Below are 18,547 nucleotides of genomic sequence, written 5' to 3' on the forward strand. Positions count from 1 at the left end.
AGAAACGTGTCACCTTATTTGGCATGACCTTATAATTTAAAATTCGAGAAGATAATAAAAACTAAATTTTAGTTTGAGTCCACACACGTAGAAATAAGAGAAACAAATAGACAGAAAGAAAGAGAGATCATGTTTATTTTATTTTATCATGTTATAATAAGAATAATAGTGATAAAAGCCTTAAAGGGCTCCCACGTATTGACAAAAGAGATGTGTAGATCGGTTGACTGTCTACCGGAACGACCGAGTCATTAGCTTTGACTTTTTTACCTTTTCAAATCTCTCTCTAATCACGTTAAACTAATTGTATTAATAAGGTTACAAAAAATCTCATTTTCTTTTCTTCTGACCTTTTTGGCACTTTTCTCCGTCCCTCGTGTTAATATTACCTGTCTTGTGGGCAACTAATTATATTTTTTTTTTTACCTAATTTTTTCCTCTATAATTTTCAAAATAAGCTCACGGATTCTCACGATGCGTTTATGTTTATTTATGAAAATTAATCTGCAGAAAATTTTCATTTTGATCGAATTATTACTCTACTCTAGATCGATTTATAAGCCACTAATCTGCTTCAGTTTGTTAATGTAGGTCAATTTTTTCTTCAATTACAAGTTTGTCTGTTTATTGGTTATTTTATTTTTAAAAGGTTTCTTCATCATCAAGAACTCTTCAAAGTCTACAGTACTTGCCGTAGATAAACTTTATTTGAAAAAATAATCAATGAATTATAGTATAATTTTGATTAATTTAAGCCACGATTAAGTTGCAGGATTATGTATTTAATTCATTTTACATTTAAGACTGAGGAAGGAGCCAAGAAAGCGTGTAAGATGTCAAAAACAGGTCCACTAAAAATTAAAGTTTTTAGCGATCAAAAATATTTTTTTCCCCAAAACAATTAAATGAGTTGAAGAAAAATAGAAGAAAATCTGCAGAGCTGTCTGAGATTTGCATTGACCAACATGATAGTACTACACAACGTGGCCGAGTTCGCATGACGTAGAAATCTTGTGGACATAAGTTTTGGTTTTACAAGTAAACCATCTGACTATTGATGCTTTTCACACTTTAATATTTAGTTTTGTACTTCTTTTTATGACATCTTTATGTACTTTTGTGTTTTCCCCTATATGAATATATAAGTATATAGATGAGATCATGTGAGACATCTTCCAACTTTTATGAATGTACGAGAGGTTTAGATTTGAATCCGACCACATATATGGTCTTAAATTTTGACGCAGTCAGCAACCTGATTTTATCCAAATCGGTGAAATTTAATGTTTCAACCGTCCAAGATTTATATTAAATTAATATTTTATATATTTTCCTTTTCTTAAAAAATAAAATGAAGTCAGGTTTGATTGGTGTAATTATCAAAGGGAATAGAAGAATCATATGTGCCACGAACTATTATGAGTTTCTCAAAATTAATTTAGATATAGGATTCTGATTTATTCGAGATTATGGTTGTTTTTCGTATAATCTAAATCTTGTTTTAGGAACGGTAACATATCTTCTGTTTTTTTTGTTCAAATGAACGGTAACATAGCTAATTCGGATATTTGATACTATGTGAAAATTATGACATTATGTGATCACTTGATCAAAAACTTCTTATCATAAATCTTTACCTCATATGTGAAAGTTTTAACAAACTGTAATTCATAAGTTTTAGATTTTGCTTATACTTTTATTTGTCTATAAATAATCTACTCTATACTAGTACTAGACTCTAGATTTTTAATCTACTAGTTTATTGTGAAATAGAGTCTTGAACTTTTTATGAAAGATATGCTCATTTGAACTTTTTATGAAAGATATGTTCACCTCATAATGATTAGCCGAGTAATACGATATGGTATGGACCACTCTTTACCAATCTTAGACAAATTGTAATAGTCTAAGTTTTTAGTAAACTCAATTTTCTATCCAACTAGAAACTAACATCTTTTAGAACATTGAATCGTATATGAACAAGTTTCTTTACTAGCTGCTGCTTTGGCAATAAGGTCAACAAGAAACGAAGAAAAGAATAAACCTTGTGCTTTTGAGTCCCATGTTTTCAAAGTTTTAAAAATCAAATCAATAAAATAGTGAAAACATCCAAAATTCTCTTTTCTTGTACTTATTGATACTTTCCTGGTCATATACTCTTCTAGAGTGGTTTTATACTATCATTTTGATTTCCCACGAGAGTTCGAACTCATATTAAATTTTGGGTGACCCAAAGGTTTTTAATATAACCAAGGGACCAATCAATTGCGGTCTTTCTTATTGATACTTTACATTGATTTTTTGGGGGCACTAAGTCATTGTATATTAAGACTTTTATAAAGAGTGGATAAGTCCAAAAGAGGTCTATCTATATGACTAGTAGAAGGCAATGAGGCCAAAAAGTTCAACGACGGAAGAAGAAGGTAACATAGACGTTATCAATAACACTTTCTTATCAATCTAATTTTGACTAACTTAGACCTCGTGATTGCAACTGAATGAGATTCGTCTCTTAGTTTTGGCCAAGAAGATTTGTTTTGCATAAAACTGAAGATTTTGACTCTTATCCAAAAATACTATCATCAGGCCTCTTTATTTTTTTTAATCATTATACCATTTCAGAAATTAATTTATATATTTATTTTTTGGTTAAGAGGAACCACATGTTTTTTTCTTCTGAAAACAAATTATAGAGATTAACTTAAAAAGGGATATATATGTCTATTTAAATGTCATATTAAAAAATATATTATGTAATCTTAGAAAAAATGAACAATGTATTTTCTCTGATACAATATTTTTTTCTTTTTGTAAGAGTTTGTTTATTTATTAAGGATTTAACATATTCTCTTTTTTTTTTTTGGTAAGTGATTCAACATATTCTCTTTTGAGAAGTTTGATTTTATTTACCTAATAAATAAGAAGAAAAAGAAGGAAAAGGGAACTCTTGATTATTTATTATAGCTTCTCGAAAGTCATAATCAATTTCAAATACCTTCAAACATGAAGGAGAGAAAAACATTGGTTGGTTTGACGAAAAGAATCATTGGTTCCGTACTATGTCTGCCATCTTTATACCGAATTAACAAAAGTAAACAAAAAGAGATAAAAATAATAAATTTCTTTTGAGAGCCAAAGTGCATATCAAGGAATTGGTCTGCCATTTACGACTGTCTCTTGTGACTGCCATTTACGAAAATGGCCAAAGATTCCTGTCTTCATGTTGAAGAATAGAAGAAGCTCTCATTTGTTTTATAGAGAAATTTCCACGTACAGAAAAAAGAGAACTATAATCATTTGGTCGAAAATTGTCTAATAATTTGTTATTTTATAGACTTTATTAGCATATATATAAGCATTGGAAGTGTGATGGAACATAGACTAGTATATAACTACTAGATATTCCATAAGTCGAGTCTCCAACCTGGCTGCATTTTCCGATTTCATCTTTGAATGATATGTGCCAAGTAGCTCAAGCTTCGGAAATAATGTTCTTGTTGTTGTTGAGGCTCGTAGACCTTGTATCGTACCATGATTAAGGGGGTCCTATTCAATTTTACCCCACATGTACTAAACAAGTAACAACATGTCTGGCAGACCAATATGTAACTTTATTCCAAATCTCACCAAACATTGCAAGACCAAAATAAATTTGGTAAGTAGTTAATTAGCATGTGTTTTTAACTTTTAGAGAAACCTTTCTTACAATAGTCCAAGTATGCATGAACCATTTCAATTTCGTCAGAATCTAAATAAAGAGCCTTTTGTCTAATAATAAGAGTCAAAGAAAGACAATACTTTAAGAAATTTTTTGTTTTTCAAATAAAAAATAATATTGTGATCTTTATGTTCTTAAAAGGCGGGGCATGCATTATTATATATATCCTACATATAGCATATGTATGGATTATGATTTATTTGTTTTGAATTTATATTTCAAACAATTTAGGGTGATTTAGTGGTTTCTTAATAATTCTCTCATAAGTCAATAAATTTGAAAATCGCAGCAAAGTGTAAATATGCATTTAAAAAGGTAAGAAATATAGGTAGACCACATAACACAACTCCTTAACAATACTATCAACCTATGAAAAATAATTTATTTCATAAAATTATATGGTTGACCCAATGTACGATAAAGATGCAATTGCGTTTTTTTTTGTAGTCGATAGATCTAGCAAAAAAATTACGAGTTCAAAGAGACTTGGGAACTTAATCATTTTTCAATGCTTATATGATGTATTATCCTTTTCATCAAAAGGAAAACCGATACCATTTCTAAACGCTTATATTGTTAGTGGAAGTGCATGATCTATATATGACTACACCAACATCTCTTTAATGCTTAACTCATTATAACCTACGAATGTAATGAATACATGAGCAATTAGAGCATATCAACGTCTGTTCACCCATGCAATAATCTTAAAGACTATATATGTATTCTAAGTTTCTAACCATCACAAAATGGATTTGGCCACATGGCCAAATGAAGGTTATATATACTATATGGTTCTTGTCTAATTTTCCTTGAATCTTTGAGGTTCGGATTACGCTAGAGAAAAGTAAATAGTTGAACATTGATTAACAGGCCCGACTTGTTTTGAGTCCGGGTCGATTAGTCTAGCCCGGCAACTTTAAACGCGGTCGAGCCTTCCCATTATTTGAATATACGGGCCACAGGCTGGCTCGTGGCCAACATGAAAAGTTAGATAAGAAAATGGCAAGCTCATCGAATCCGGCCATATCTGAATCGCCTTGACGGACTATTAGATCTGTCCGCCAATTTTCTAGAATGAAATCAGGCCAACCTTGGAATTTTAAGCCCATTATTACACTACCAACTCTAATTTGTATTGTAGACAAGCGAGGTTTGTTTCTGAAAAGAAACATCACACCAAGTCTCCTACAAAATAAACCTAATCACTACATCCTTAGCGCAAGTATAGAACAATTGAATTATTTCCCTACAAGAACCTCATGAATTGCCATTTTATAAACAACTTCATATAAATACCATTAAAAAGAAAATCCATGATGGATGTATAGTTTGTACCAAACTACTGTCATATGATCGATTAATGTACTATCTGTATGCTTTCACCTGTATATTCTAAGTTAACTTTTTTCTTTTCTGGTGTCAATCATGGTTTCTTCTTTCTTAGTTCTATAAAACCTTTGTGCTTACCTTTTTTTTTTTGTATCTAAAAGGTTGTTGTATCTATAGAGGATTCTATTAATCCTTCACTCAAAAGACGCATTGCGGCTCCTCTAGTGAACTTCCTCGCAAACAGAAAGCACGGGACGGGTTTTGAATTCGCTCTGCACCATTCTGTTCGATACTCCGATTCATAATATACATGGTTGATTTTCTGTTACCCGGAATGCAAAAGAGATTTGATCAGCTTAACCGGCGTGATACAAATAGAGTTGAGCACAAAACCATAAACTGGATTGCACAGTATATAAAAATAAGAAAGGTACCTTTATTCCTTCTATTTCCTCTGGTCCGCAATTGTCAGATGTGAAAGTGAGAGGATGCCAAGATTTAGCTTCAGCTTTTTTTGCTGATAGGTTCCATGTGGTGTATGTCACTGTTCTCCGTTCCATTTCATTTTCCAAGCCACGCATCTGAAGAGACCATCAAGATTGGGATGCAAAAAGTGAATCCGAAAAATCAGGGGGTTAGAAATAGATGAACTGAATGGGAGATTTTGATAACTGTTTGTGCTTACTGTTAGTAGAGTTTGCACGTAGTGTTCATCAGGGATACAGTTGTGTCGCCTCTTTTTCTGTTTTCGCATTCATCGCAACAAAAAATGTTAAGAACTAATCCACTCTTCACTGGAAATGAATGAGATATGTGCGACTAATAGTCAGAAACTTCAAAAGTTATGTTTCTGGGAAATTATGGAAAGACTGTACTTACAAGATATAGCCAATTCTTTCTGGGATCCAGAGGTAGAGATCGCTGGAAAAGAAAAGAAACGAACAACAAATCCGTTATTTCTTCAAGAAAACAGTAGAAAGGAAACTATCAAAACACCAGATACATTAAGAAGAGTGATAGAGTTCTTCGAGAAATCGAGAACTATTATCAAAATGACAACACCAAAAGCTCTGAGCTTTACCTTGCAAAATTTCTGAAAAACAGGGAACACAGTATCATCATTAACAATGACCTCTGCATGGCTTCTGATCAATGATATCCACTGCAACAAACAAAAACTGATTCACAAAACTGCAATAAAAATTCTGTCACTGTCTGTGAAGCTTATTTTTCAAAACAACTCAAACTTCCAATATCTTGCAAAGGAAACAGTCTGCAAAAGTTCATTTCAAAAGCAAAATAAGGAAGTTCCTTTTTTCTATTCCAGAGATCAAATATGATAAGAAACAGACCTGAGATCCTTTTCGCCATTTTTCTTTCCGTATAACAGGAAACATTTTCATAGTGTAGCGATTATCTTTATCAAGGAAGCTGCAAACAAAGAGCAACACAGTTATAACACAACAACAGCTAGCTGAGGCAATTATATCTACTGCTTATGCTCTATATAGTTTTACGAAACAAAATGAAACGCAAAAATCGCAAAATCACCTGTCTACAAAACTCTTTGGTGAAGAAACTAGATATCTGTAAATGTAACCAAAGTCGTATAACGGAACACAGCTGCATCACAAAAGAGTAAAAACCAATGGCTTAACTTCAACGTCAATAAGATCTTCTAGTCAGAGATAGAATAAAGAGACCAACCTATCAGACAAAAGAACAAATCTTTGATTAGAAGGATCTTCCAAAGCAGATGCAAGCAACAATCTTTCTGCTGCAATCATGCTTGATTCTCCCCAAACTACCTGAACAAGTGAATCAATTCATCCATCAAAATCCTCAGAACAAAAAGGAACTATCTAAAATCAATGCATCGAAAGAGATATTGCCTCAATGCTATTCTTCAATTGACGATTGTAGAAGAAATGTGATCTTGTGGATGATTCATCGAATACGAAACCAGGTATTGAATGTACATAGATTGAGAAATTCCTCTGATCTGCACTCTGCGAAAACACACAATAACAATGAGCAAATGTTTTCAAAATTCAATGAATAATCAAAGTTTTTTTTAAGAACCTTGAAGAATCTGTCCCAGAGAAAATCAAGTGGCAAATCACGTCGAGCGAGGAAAAGGAAGGCGAGTTTGGGACGATCGCCGGAGTATTTAACGAGAGGGATACGAGATCTCGCGACGGAGAGAGACGAAGACAGTGTCGTCGTCGTCGCAGTGGAATTAGACTGACGGTTGATACAGAAGAGAGCGAGGATGCATAATGCGGTGGAGATAGTGATGAGTATCTTCCATCGAAACCACACGACACCGCGACGAGACGACGGAAGCCGCGGCATTAGTAAACTCGAGATTACTTATCTCCGGCGATCTGCATCAGAACTCCGGGAGAATTGGGAATCCAAAATCGAAAAATCTTAAGGGTTTTGTTGAAATTGAGATTTTCAGGAGAAATCGAAATCGTAAGGATTTGACATGTGAGAGACGTAGAAGAAGAAGAAGGCAAGTCACCAAGGAAGACGTTGAATCTGATGAAAAACGACACCGTGTCTTTGTCCACGTGTAACGTTTTTTGTTTTAATTAGGGAATCAAATTAATACTACAAAAGAGAATTAAAAGATCATTGAATGGTTTGACTAGGGGGATTAAGAGTGTGAGTCTTTTATTAAGACGTTTCTTAGGAAGTTAATGCGGTAAACGCATTTGTTTTGGTATGTTTCATTTTTTTTCTTTTACAGTGTTTTGGTCTGTTTCATCGGAACACACTAACTTCATTTTTTTTTTTATGTTTGTTAGTTTTTAAGACTAAAATAGAGATAGTAGTATTTTTTAACTTCAACTAGAATGCATATGTTATTAATCAATTTATTTTGGTTAGTTACTCGATGTTTTAAAAGATGGTTTAGGCGTGAAAATTATCTTTTAAAGGGGCCTGATTGATAAGTGGAGAAGGGAGGAGTAGTTGAAAGGAGCTACAGCAGAAACGGGGAGCTGAGATATATATATATATTTTTTTGTCATCTGGTTATATTTATAAGAAACTTGAAGAGATACATGAGATACAAACATAAGCCGGCGGAAAACAGAGATATTTCCAGAGTCTAAAGCCCAAACGAGGGAAGCTAAGTCCGAGAACAAAAAATAAATATTGGAAACATAATCTAGAGAAAAGTGTAAACTCTCCATAAAATAAACCACATCAAAAGGTAACAAACCATAATAAAGTGTAAAACAGAGTTTGCTAAGGAAAATAAAGAAGCCAATGCCCTAAACGGCCTAAATGTTCCAAAGGACCTCCCACCAAACTTTCCAAAGAGATCGTTAATGTTGGGTAACAGAAAAGACTGGATGTGCAAAAGAACCAAAGACAAACAGAGCTGAGATATATATATATATAACAGTAAAAAAATTTAAAAAAAAATTATTAAAATGAAATTTATTAATTTTGACTAAAATTATTATTGAACGAAAAAATTATTGAAAACAAAAGTTTGAATAAATAATAAAGTTTGATTCGTGTCCATAAGAATACAACAATCTATAAAAAGACCAAAACAGTAATCTCATATCAATACAGAGTCCAATCGCTCCAAGAAACACAAATATAACAATCTATGGAAAGACCAACACAGTAATCTCGTCTCCTCTTTTCATCTTCAATTCGTGTGTGTAACTCCACAGGACTACCACGAGCTAAATAGGATCTGAAACGCCCATCTCTCGTTACACTTGTAGGCTTGTAGCGATCGTATACGCTTTTGTAAATGAAATAGGGAAAGTCATTTGACCAAACCTCCGAAGTAATCGATGAATCTTGTCTACTAAACTAGATTAATATAAATAGTTTTTTTTACATAATCAGATATATTTGATATAATCATGTTACAAATGAAATCTAATTAGACAATAACTATGTCCTCCGTAACCCTTGTATCGGCAAACTAATTATTCTTACACGCAACATATTCACGAGAAACCACGATGGATGGCTCTATATGTAATGGAACTCTCTACCATCCGTCAAATTTTAATTTGCCTCATATTAATCAGATTAATGTGGAAGAAAATACACTCTGAGACAATGGAACTCAGATCTTGACTAGACTTTCAGATGGCACTCGGAAGTCCCGATTTGCTTGGTTTCCATATATATTTAAACAACTTTGGAATCTTGCACGGTTATAAAGATTTACTAAATATCAATTCACGAGCCAAAATCGGCAAACTTACGAGTAAACAAGTAAACTAATTAATACATAAGAAAATAAAAACTTTTGATTGGAAATTGATCATTTTTTTTTGTGTCAACAAATATGTAATAACAGAAAGAGCGGGACGTTTGGTTTTAAGAAGATTCCAATTCTTCCTTTTCAGTAAAAAGTATAAATTCCATATTATCCTAAAGGTCCTTTTAGTCTTTTTATGATGGTGACACAAAAACCCTATCTCCAATTCTGTTATGTACTATATAGAATCAAGTTGTTTGGAAAAAAAAAGTTTAGAAAAAGAGATATGCAAAGGATTTTGGTGTGAAACAAGTTTTTGAAAGAAGAAAAGAACAAGATACATCTCATAAAAAAAAAGGTTACTCTTCTCATTCTTTATACATATATGTGGGTGGGTTGTGTGTTTCATAACTTTTATTGGGATGAATCCATATAAATGTCAAACATAACTTATGAAACTTTTATAAATCTAATTTTACATAAATATTTTGTTCAACATATACTTGATTAGGTTCAACCATGAGAGCCGTCAACCATGGAAGCTGCTAATCTCCGAAGAAGTCTATTTTCACTACATAACATACCGAAATCGAAGTTTTACTGTGTATGATTGGTGCCCAGATCTTGTGAAGATAATGTTTTCTCGAACCGAATGGCCAGTGTTTTCAGCATATTTGGAGGAATTATAGAACTACAAAGAAGAATTCACAAGTTTCTCTTTATCTTTCATCTCCCATAGAAGATTATAATTGATTTGATGATATTTGAGACCATGAAAACCTCCCAACACCCTGCATTTGAAGGAAGTTCCCAACCCAAGACTCATATAAGAGTGCCTAACCACTAGTAGCCACTCACGGAAAATAAGAACTCTCAAGTTCACATGGCTATTGAAGAAGAGGACAACACCTTTATTCATTTCTCTATAATCAAGTTTATGAAAGGTGTCAAGTCTTTCTACATGGAGGAAAATGAGACTCTTGCTTTCTCATAAAAGTCCCTTTGAGCACACAAATTCTTCAATTCCAAGATGTCATACTTCCATCTTGCCAGGGAATATTAAAGATTATATCTCTTTAGTTTAATGTTGAATATAGTGCGGTTATCTTCGGTTATCTATAATGTGTATAGTTGATTATCTCTCTTAGTATTTAAGTTTTCTATAATCTCTTCCGGAACCAGCCGTTGATAATACCACATTTAAGACGTAAAATCCACAAGAACTACGTAGGATTGACCTAGTGAACTTGAGCACTCACTCTCAAGATCATTAGGCCACCACCTACTTGGTCATATTCTTATTTTGCTGAAGCTAGCTTTTTTACAGATTTTCCTTCAAGAAAAACGCCACCCCCTTGGGTTGAAAGACCGCAACCACCTTTGGAATTTGGAAAGCAACTTCTCAAACAGGTGAGCTGCCTACACTTAGTCATTTATTTTGTTGATTTGGTATTTTTACTTAGGTAGATTTTGTTGTTTGTTAACCCTTAGGTAGATTTGATACCTAATCGCGTCATCTTACATGTTATTATAGGTTTAACATGCGGTTATGTACAATTGGTAGATGTACCTTGCTATTATTATGTGTAATGAACATATTTCTGAAACCCACCAACAAAAAGAAAAAATCATTAAAATGCGCTTATAATCTATAAAAATATCAGTCGCAAATGCAATTATTCTTTTGAAGCGAAGCTATATATCCTCTCCTATAGATAAACCTTTTTGTATGACGAAACTAACGCTGTCTCTTGCTTATCTGATCAGTTTCCATGACTTTTTTTATTCTATTATCTATACAGAACCTGAAAATCCTACGCAGCTTAATAATGCACAACAAAGGAGCTGATGGGGTCAGGACATTCACAAACAGCAGTCTTCAACTATTGGAGCATCGGTTGGTTCTCGCTCGATAATGTTTCAAGTTCTTTAAGAGCTTGCTCGATCGCGTAGATCACCATCTTGTTTGTCTGTTACACGAGCATAAACAAAAAGCAGAAAAGTGGTTAGACCTGTGATTGAATACAAACGGAGAGGAGTACTGATTCGGGTCAATCCAAAAGTCTCATAAAGAAAGGTCGTAGCAGAACTAATTGACTTTGATTGGTCGTTGCAAAAGCCAAAACAAATAGAGGTCCAACCCTATTATCAAGTAGAAAGCTCCTTTGATAAATTAATTAAAATCATTATTACAATCCTGTACATTTCTTAGCTGGTTATTTCTTAGTCTCAACTTTTTTTTTTTCATCTACTATATCATCATTAGAAATATTTGATAATGATCAACCAACTATTATTATTTGGATTAATTTATAGTTTAAAAATTTCAGTCACTTTTTTACTTTTTGGATTTCCTTACCAGTGTTCAGACGGTGGACCATGCGGTCCAGTTAACTTTGGACCGCATGATATTCTTACTGGTGAACATCAACCCGCCATTTTCCACCAATTGAAACCACATGAATTCACGACTTCTGGTACCATCCAAGATATAAGAACACTGGACCTAAATTTTTCGGACGGGTTGAATTCTTTTTGCTAGTTGAACCCGATATATTTGCCATCATCTAAGGTCTACGATCACCGACCAAATTTTGTTCGACAGTAATCGAAAGCTATACTTTGTCAATTTTCAAGAAATTTCCCTAATTTATTATAACCCCAAATTTCTTTTCGTCAGTTGAAATTATTGTATGTGAAATCCCCGATAGTCGTCTTATCATCGAAGATGATCATTCGACCAACTATTTCGGATCTTAGTCAACCCGCCATTTTCCACTAATTGAAACCACATTTTTGTGACAACATGAATTCACAACTTTCGAAACCATCCAATATATAGGATCACTAGACCTCAATTTTTCGAATGAGTTGAATTCTTTTTGCTAATTGAAACCACATTGTTACGAAGAAATTTACTAGAACCCGAGATATTTTCCATCATCCAAGATCTACGATCATCGACCAAATTTTCTTCGACATTAATCGAAAGCTATATTTTGTCACTTATAGAAATTTCCAAATTTATTAAAATCCCTAATTTCTTTTCGTCGTTTGAAATTAAAATCCCTAATTTCTTGTAGGTGGAATCCCCGATATTCGTCTTATCATCGAAGATGATCATTAGACCAACTATTTCCGATGTTAGTCGACCCGCCATTGTCCACCAATTGAAACCACTTTATCGTGACAACATGAATTCACAACTTCCGGTAACATCCAAGATATCGGATCGTTGGCCTAAACTTTTCAAACGAGTTGAATTCTTTTGCGAGTTGAAACCAAATTGTTATGGAGACATGTACTAGATAGAACCCGGAGATATTTGCCATCAACATTCATTGACCAAAATTTCTTCGACATGAATCGAAAGCTATACTTTGTCATTTTCTAGAAGTTTCCCTAATTTATTAAAATCCCAAAGCAAATTATAATGCAAGAACAACACAAACAAAGTAGCACACATATAAATACATTACAGGAAAGTAGATAAAAGTAGGTGAACATATATCAAGACACTAACGAGTTTTGTTTCCGCGATTTTAAGGTTCTCCATTAGCACGCATCGTTACGTTCAATTTATTGAACTTGAGAACGTGAGAAGAAATCTGCGTCGCTTACACATCACATTGTAGTGTTATATCCTTTAACCGACAAGATTGATCGTATGATCCCCCGGATTCAACGAGATCACAACACGATCACACCACGTCGGGGATGCCACGATTTGAGGAATTGGTTGGAAACTAAGAGCTAGATATTCATAGGATGCATTGAGAACCATATGCGCGGAAGATGATTGCCACTAACCACCAAGTATCCCGGAAAATTGAACGATATGGCCTCTAACCACAAACTATCCCGGAAAATTGAACGAGATGCAACCTACACCGGGATCTGCATTTAGTGGAAAGACAAGGGTCTCGAGTGCAGAGAGAGGTCCCCTCTGCATCCTGAGCCCTGATGTTTCGTTGATAGAAAAAGTATACTTGCAACCCATCCTTCTTTGTTGTAGAGACATGGGTCTTCAATCTTGACCGGATTGGGTAAATCGATGATTCAACACTTCTACACAAGTCATATTTACCCTAAAGTACCACAATGCAACCTAGATTCTTTTTTTTGTCAACAACACGCAACATGCGAGTTCGAATATGGGTGGTGACAAAGTGAGTACACTAGCACCACCTGAGTACTTAAAGATGTTTTATTTTTGAGGCCGATTACAATAAAGCGCACGGCGAGTAATATTTTGCATAAGACCTCACTAGTTTTCAATCTATGTGTTTAAGTTTACATGGGAAAACATTGTAAAATAAAAAAAATCACATTTAAAAAGAAACCATTGTAACTTGTTAGATAAACTAGTTTTGTGAAATATACCCATCGAACGGAGACAAACGCATTTGTGCAAACAAATAACAAGCATTGAAAGCTTAAATAAAAATAGCTTATCAATAGGTCGGATAACCGGCCATTAGATATTTCCCCTTGTTATTGTAATTAGGTAGAGATGGGCATTTAAGTTTTTGATTTATGATTTATAATTTTATAAATGAAAACAAAATATTAACCTAATTGAAACCAAAATTTTATCCAATATTTGGATCGAAATATTTTGGTTCAATAGAAAAGAAAATCCAAATAATAAAAATATGTAATCAAATCATGTGCTGCTAACTATTTAAAGTCTAAATGTAAATTAGAATTGGGGAGGAAAAACATATATTTTTGTCATTTTTAGTTTGATTTCTATCTCGTCATTGATATGGAGTTTTCTCAACACGATTTTAAAAACAACAAAAATAATTGAGTAAATCGGTTTGGTCTTAGTTTTGATTTAGTTCAATCGCCCATCTCTTCTAATTGAATTCAGATATCCCAAAAAAAAAAAAACACCCGCAGCAAGCAATGCACAGTATGCTCAGACAACGAACAAAAAAAAAAGAAAGAAAGAAATGTCAAAGAGATAAAAGACTTGCCTCGAGTTTGTCCTCTCTGGCCTTGTGGTTTTTGGGAAGTTGGCGAAACTCTTCGGTCAAACGCAGACACTCATGGATGTTCTCTGGTGACACAAAGTCAACTGCGACTTTTGTGCACGACTGTCCCCCAATCACAGAGAAGTTTTAGATTTTCCAATACAAAGCAAATTGTATGAGTAGAAGAAGAATAGAAACCATTCAGTTTACCTTTAGATTCCGAACTTGATGAGGACAACCCGCGGGAATAAACACCGCTTCACCTAGCTTTTGCACAAATGTCCATGGCTCGATCCCTACAGTTAACTTGTCAATATTGACTCAAAAGATTGACTAGAAACATTATCCCCAAGTAAACGGTTACATACCATATTCCGCCTTGAGTTTTCTTTTGTGCTCTAAGGTTAAATAGCATGATTGGTCATGTATCGGATGATAAACCTGAAAAGAAGAAACCGTCAGTACCGGAAATAAATTCGTCATAAAATTGATGCAGGTGGGTGTTGTTACCTTTGTAACTGGACTACAATAAGTGTGTCTAAATTCTTTGCAATGCTTTCTTAGATACTCTTCTAACTTGGGAACGTCTTCTCTCCTAAATATGTCCCAAAGAGCACTGCCCGTTTCTTCATTTTCATTGCTCGAAATCTCTGGCATGTTCAATTCTTCTTCTTCTTCTTCTTCCTTTTCGTTACAGTCTTCAGTACTCTGTTTATCGACCTTATTCTGTAACTTGTGTTTCTGTTTCAGTGCTTTGACTGAGGATATTTGTTCTTGACTTAGGGTCACTTCGGCCGTATGCGTTAGAATATTCACCTACATGAATCGCAAAGTCAGTCTATGGACTATTTAAAACCAAACCAAGAGTGTTAAAAACAAAATAAATGAAAGCTTTACCGCGTCTGACATATCGCAGTGAAGCTTAGTCACGGAATCGCCTCTACCAAGCTCATCTGGAATCCCATAGGCGATGTAAGTTTTTGGACCTAAATCTGGTTTGATAAATCCTTCAGGAAGCTTTGTTGCAATGTTAAGAATTCCAGTTCTAGGATCACTATATTCCTGGAAAGGTAACGCGGATATGAACTCATCACAGTGACGAGGTAGAAGATCTTCAAACTTATCAGAAGGAGGCCAGTCCTTAAGCTTCAACATCTCAGGCCAGAAATTTTCATATGTTCTTCCTTTGCTATAACCTTCAAAGAACTGACGAGTATTGATCTCCACCTCACAATTAGCTAAGCAATCAATTGCTTTGACTTGGGACATCTCAGAGCTTGATGTTGAATTCACATTTTCGCATAAAGCCCGCCACATAACCATCGGCTCCCAGCTTAAACCAGGTGTGTTGTCAAGAGCGTTCCTAACGATTACTGGTTCGCCTTTTGCCCAATGCTCTTGAAAATGAAGAAGCTCTTCTTCCTTCAAGACACCGAGAGATTCAGGACAGAAAAGGTAGTTGTCACTTGATGTTGTCCTCGAAGCTGATTTCCTTGTCAGCTCTGTCTCCAAAGAAGAACACCTACAGTTCAACATTCTAGGGCTTATATTGTATGATGATAAGAAAGTCTCTGCTTTGTGCTCTAAATCTGACATCCACGTGAGTGGTAGGATCCGCCTAAGCTCTAGCATCCGTTCACCACAACCACCTAGCTTTTCTGGTGCACAAGTGATGCTTCCATTTTCACCAAGGCTCCACTTAGCGTCAGATGGGTTAGCTTCTTCGTCTTCAAAAGTGGAAGACAAGCTCGGTTCCGCAGCATCTAAACCATGCATATATCGATGTCCTCTATCAACATAATGGAACTTCATTTCAGGGCGTTCAGAAAGCGATCCTTCACGAATCTCTTGACAGCACTTCAAACAAAGTTCATAAGAGCACTTTGGACAGCTTCGATGCAAGTCAACAATTGAAGTTGCACAATGATCACTGCAACACATATGAATATTTTCAGTAAGATCCTCGAGAAATTAAAAATATCCTAACTTAGTTCTTACTTACCAGTATACACGTTCATCAGTGTAGCTTATAGCCGCAGTTATTTCAACTTCAGAAGGCAGTTTTCCTACAGAAAAGACGTCATGTTAACTCACATTTAGCAACAGAAACCCTGTCTTAGTAGCGCAAGATTCATACCTTGAACAGTTGCCTCAAATTCAATCTCTAGCTTCTGGAATATGGATAACTTATTCAGAAAAGGAAGCATCAACGTAATCAAATACTGGAGATGATGACGTCTTTCAGATTTCGCGAGTTCCCTCTTCGATGTCTGTAAACACAAATACGAATTAACAAAAAAAATCAAAATCTTCTGCAAATGGATTGGTAGAAATAATCTCATCATACCTCAATTAAACCATTCAAATGCAAGCATTTGCTACAATTACAATTTTGACGGCATAAAGGACATTTCTCAACAACATCATCCTCAGATAGATTTGGATACCTGCAACAAAACCACAAATAGAGTAAGGATATATTATTACAAGACAGAGATATATACTATCAAAGTTAAAACAGAAACTAACCATTTCCTTATACATTGAAGACAAAACATTGTCTTCTCACATTCACTACAAATGAGAAGTGTTATCCTTTCCCCTTTCAAGCACTGATGACAAATTGGGCCACTCTGTTTTCTACTACTGGTGCAGTCATTTTTCTGAATGGAATCTGATACATTAGAAGCTGGAGACCGTGAACGACAAGGACTAATAACATCTGTAACATTTTCTGGACTGTTAGCACTTAAACTATGGGTTCTGCTTCGCGACGACGTTGCCTTGATCTTAGAACACAGTGTAACTTCTTCTTCCCATTCCTCATCTTCATCAACTTCTACTTGTCGTTTATCTTTCCTTTTACTACTAACATCAGAAAACCACTTACCTATTGTGCAATCATCACCTGACTCTATCTTAACCATAACTTCAACTTCTTCGTTGCGCTTATCAATCCTTTTCGCAGTATTCCTCTGAACCCAATCACTTAATATGCAATCATCATCTTCATAATATTCTTCTACTTTGCATATCTTTCTCCTTCGTTTCGCATTCCGTTTAACCGCTGAATCATCGCTATCTTCAGCTCTCGAAAGCTTCCGTTTCCTACTATCACTACTACTACTAGGGCTAGAACCTTTTGACATGAATGGTTTCAGAGTTCTCTTCTTCCTAGTCGTCCACGAATATTGATAAGATAATTGGAAACAATTCATATGCTCCAATTTAACTCCAGAATCCATTCTTTAGCTCCTGCAAACAAAAATCGCCAGTGATGGTAATTCAGATCTATGAAACAGATTCTTACACCAAAATTGAAACAAAACGAACATGCAGATTTGAATATCTAAAACAGAGACAACAAATTCGAGTTCTTCGATCATAATCAAAATTAATCGCAATAAAACAGTATATGATCAATCGATTCCAATCAAAACCAAACAACATTATTAAAACCAAATCAATCAAAAGAGACAATTGAGTCTAGAATTGGAAATCAGAAGAAGATCGAAAACTCAATTTTACCTTATGATGAACACAAACACAGAAAAAAACAAGCTCGAAGAACTCTGCAACGATGAATCTCCTGTGAAAAACAAATCTATAAACCCTAGATTCCAGCTAAGTTAGATGAAAGAGATTGAACAAACTTTGGATTCTCTCAAACTTAGCTTTCCTTTTTATTTCATAACTGAATAAAGGAAAAAAGAGAAATAGTTTATTCGGAGAAATATCCCAGAATTAGGAAAAGGAAAATTTCTTGAGCACGGAAAAAAAGAAAAAGAATCGAGCCTAATCTGACCGTTAAAGCACTTTTTTGGGACCTATAAGATCCGTGGAGCGCAAGTGATTAAAGAAATGCATCGCAGGTGATTATTACCTTCACCGATACTCACCACGTGGAAAACAAATAAAGAACGTTTACTCACTTCTGATAAAGCGTTAGTTATTTTATTTTATTTCAACAAGCTAAAAGCAGTCTTAATAAAATTCCTGATTTGATTCTACTTTTAGTCAATGGTTTTTAAGTAGTTGTGGATTTTTCTTTGCATTTAAAGAGATATCTTTTGATTTTTGGATTTATTGTTGTTCTTACTGATATTTATTGGCATGTTTATCGTTTTAGTAATCAACAATTTGTAAAGGTTATTATAAAAAAAAAATCGTATGATATTTATCCGAATAAGAAACTGAAAATATCTTCTGATATCTTTTATTTTATTTTTATAACTCAATGAATTCATTAGATTCTCATAACTAACCAGGAGTTTC

At 34.3% G+C, this 18,547-nt stretch overlaps 2 protein-coding genes and 4 long non-coding RNA genes across 8 annotated transcripts; 2 read left to right on the forward strand and 4 right to left on the reverse strand.

Moving 5' to 3' along the window:
* Positions 1 to 2,147: 2,147 nt before the first annotated feature.
* Positions 2,148 to 2,405, reverse strand: AT1G08497. The gene has a single exon (NR_139441.1). It is a non-coding gene; the product is annotated as an other RNA (long non-coding RNA).
* A 2,502-nt stretch (positions 2,406 to 4,907) lies between these two features.
* Positions 4,908 to 7,747, reverse strand: AT1G62305 (Core-2/I-branching beta-1,6-N-acetylglucosaminyltransferase family protein). 3 transcript variants are annotated; one of them, NM_148618.5, is made up of 10 exons: positions 7,133 to 7,747; positions 6,943 to 7,059; positions 6,758 to 6,858; positions 6,602 to 6,673; positions 6,403 to 6,481; positions 6,132 to 6,212; positions 5,930 to 5,971; positions 5,736 to 5,792; positions 5,485 to 5,631; positions 4,946 to 5,372 (listed from the first exon to the last, which is right to left on the reverse strand). In NM_148618.5, exons 1-10 carry the CDS (start codon positions 7,403 to 7,405, stop codon positions 5,205 to 5,207), a joined length of 1,137 nt encoding a protein of 378 aa, NP_683459.2. In that variant the 5' UTR covers positions 7,406 to 7,747; the 3' UTR covers positions 4,946 to 5,204. The 3 variants fall into 3 exon arrangements, with proteins under 3 accessions (NP_001323374.1, NP_683459.2, NP_974071.1); NM_001334027.1 differs by having other exon boundaries at positions 4,908 to 5,372; positions 5,485 to 5,792; positions 7,133 to 7,590; NM_202342.3 differs by lacking the exon at positions 6,602 to 6,673 and having other exon boundaries at positions 4,992 to 5,372; positions 7,133 to 7,555.
* Positions 7,748 to 8,707: 960 nt separating this feature from the next.
* Positions 8,708 to 9,003, forward strand: AT1G08503. The gene has a single exon (NR_139442.1). It is a non-coding gene; the product is annotated as an other RNA (long non-coding RNA).
* A 1,559-nt stretch (positions 9,004 to 10,562) lies between these two features.
* AT1G08507 lies at positions 10,563 to 11,251 on the reverse strand. The gene is made up of 2 exons (NR_139443.1): positions 10,864 to 11,251; positions 10,563 to 10,710 (listed from the first exon to the last, which is right to left on the reverse strand). It is a non-coding gene; the product is annotated as an other RNA (long non-coding RNA).
* A 367-nt stretch (positions 11,252 to 11,618) lies between these two features.
* Positions 11,619 to 18,003, reverse strand: AT1G62310 (transcription factor jumonji (jmjC) domain-containing protein). The gene is made up of 10 exons (NM_104911.3): positions 17,801 to 18,003; positions 16,802 to 17,527; positions 16,620 to 16,719; positions 16,410 to 16,542; positions 16,275 to 16,338; positions 15,170 to 16,202; positions 14,783 to 15,088; positions 14,641 to 14,713; positions 14,483 to 14,568; positions 11,619 to 14,395 (listed from the first exon to the last, which is right to left on the reverse strand). The coding sequence occupies exons 2-10, from the start codon at positions 17,515 to 17,517 to the stop codon at positions 14,255 to 14,257; spliced, it is 2,652 nt and encodes an 883-aa protein (NP_176421.1). The 5' UTR covers positions 17,518 to 17,527; positions 17,801 to 18,003; the 3' UTR covers positions 11,619 to 14,254.
* Positions 12,905 to 13,597, forward strand: AT1G08513. The gene is made up of 2 exons (NR_139444.1): positions 12,905 to 13,233; positions 13,312 to 13,597. It is a non-coding gene; the product is annotated as an other RNA (long non-coding RNA).
* Positions 18,004 to 18,547: the final 544 nt, after the last annotated feature.

Source organism: Arabidopsis thaliana (assembly GCF_000001735.4).
Source record: "Arabidopsis thaliana chromosome 1 sequence".
Classification (NCBI taxonomy): Eukaryota; Viridiplantae; Streptophyta; class Magnoliopsida; order Brassicales; family Brassicaceae; genus Arabidopsis; species Arabidopsis thaliana.

Coding starts and splice junctions, on each gene's coding strand:
- AT1G62305 (NM_148618.5), bottom strand. CDS start 7,405: ATGCCGCGGCTTCCGTCGTCTCGTCGCGGTGTCGTGTGGTTTCGATGG. Junction 6,482..6,601: donor CCAAAGAGTTTTGTAGACAG/GTGATTTTGCGA, acceptor CTTTGTTTGCAG/CTTCCTTGATAAAGATAATC. Junction 5,972..6,131: donor TTTTTCAGAAATTTTGCAAG/GTAAAGCTCAGA, acceptor TTTCTTTTCCAG/CGATCTCTACCTCTGGATCC.
- AT1G62310 (NM_104911.3), bottom strand. CDS start 17,517: ATGGATTCTGGAGTTAAATTGGAGCATATGAATTGTTTCCAATTATCT. Junction 15,089..15,169: donor ACTGCGATATGTCAGACGCG/GTAAAGCTTTCA, acceptor CGATTCATGTAG/GTGAATATTCTAACGCATAC. Junction 14,569..14,640: donor AAAACTCAAGGCGGAATATG/GTATGTAACCGT, acceptor AGTTAACTGTAG/GGATCGAGCCATGGACATTT.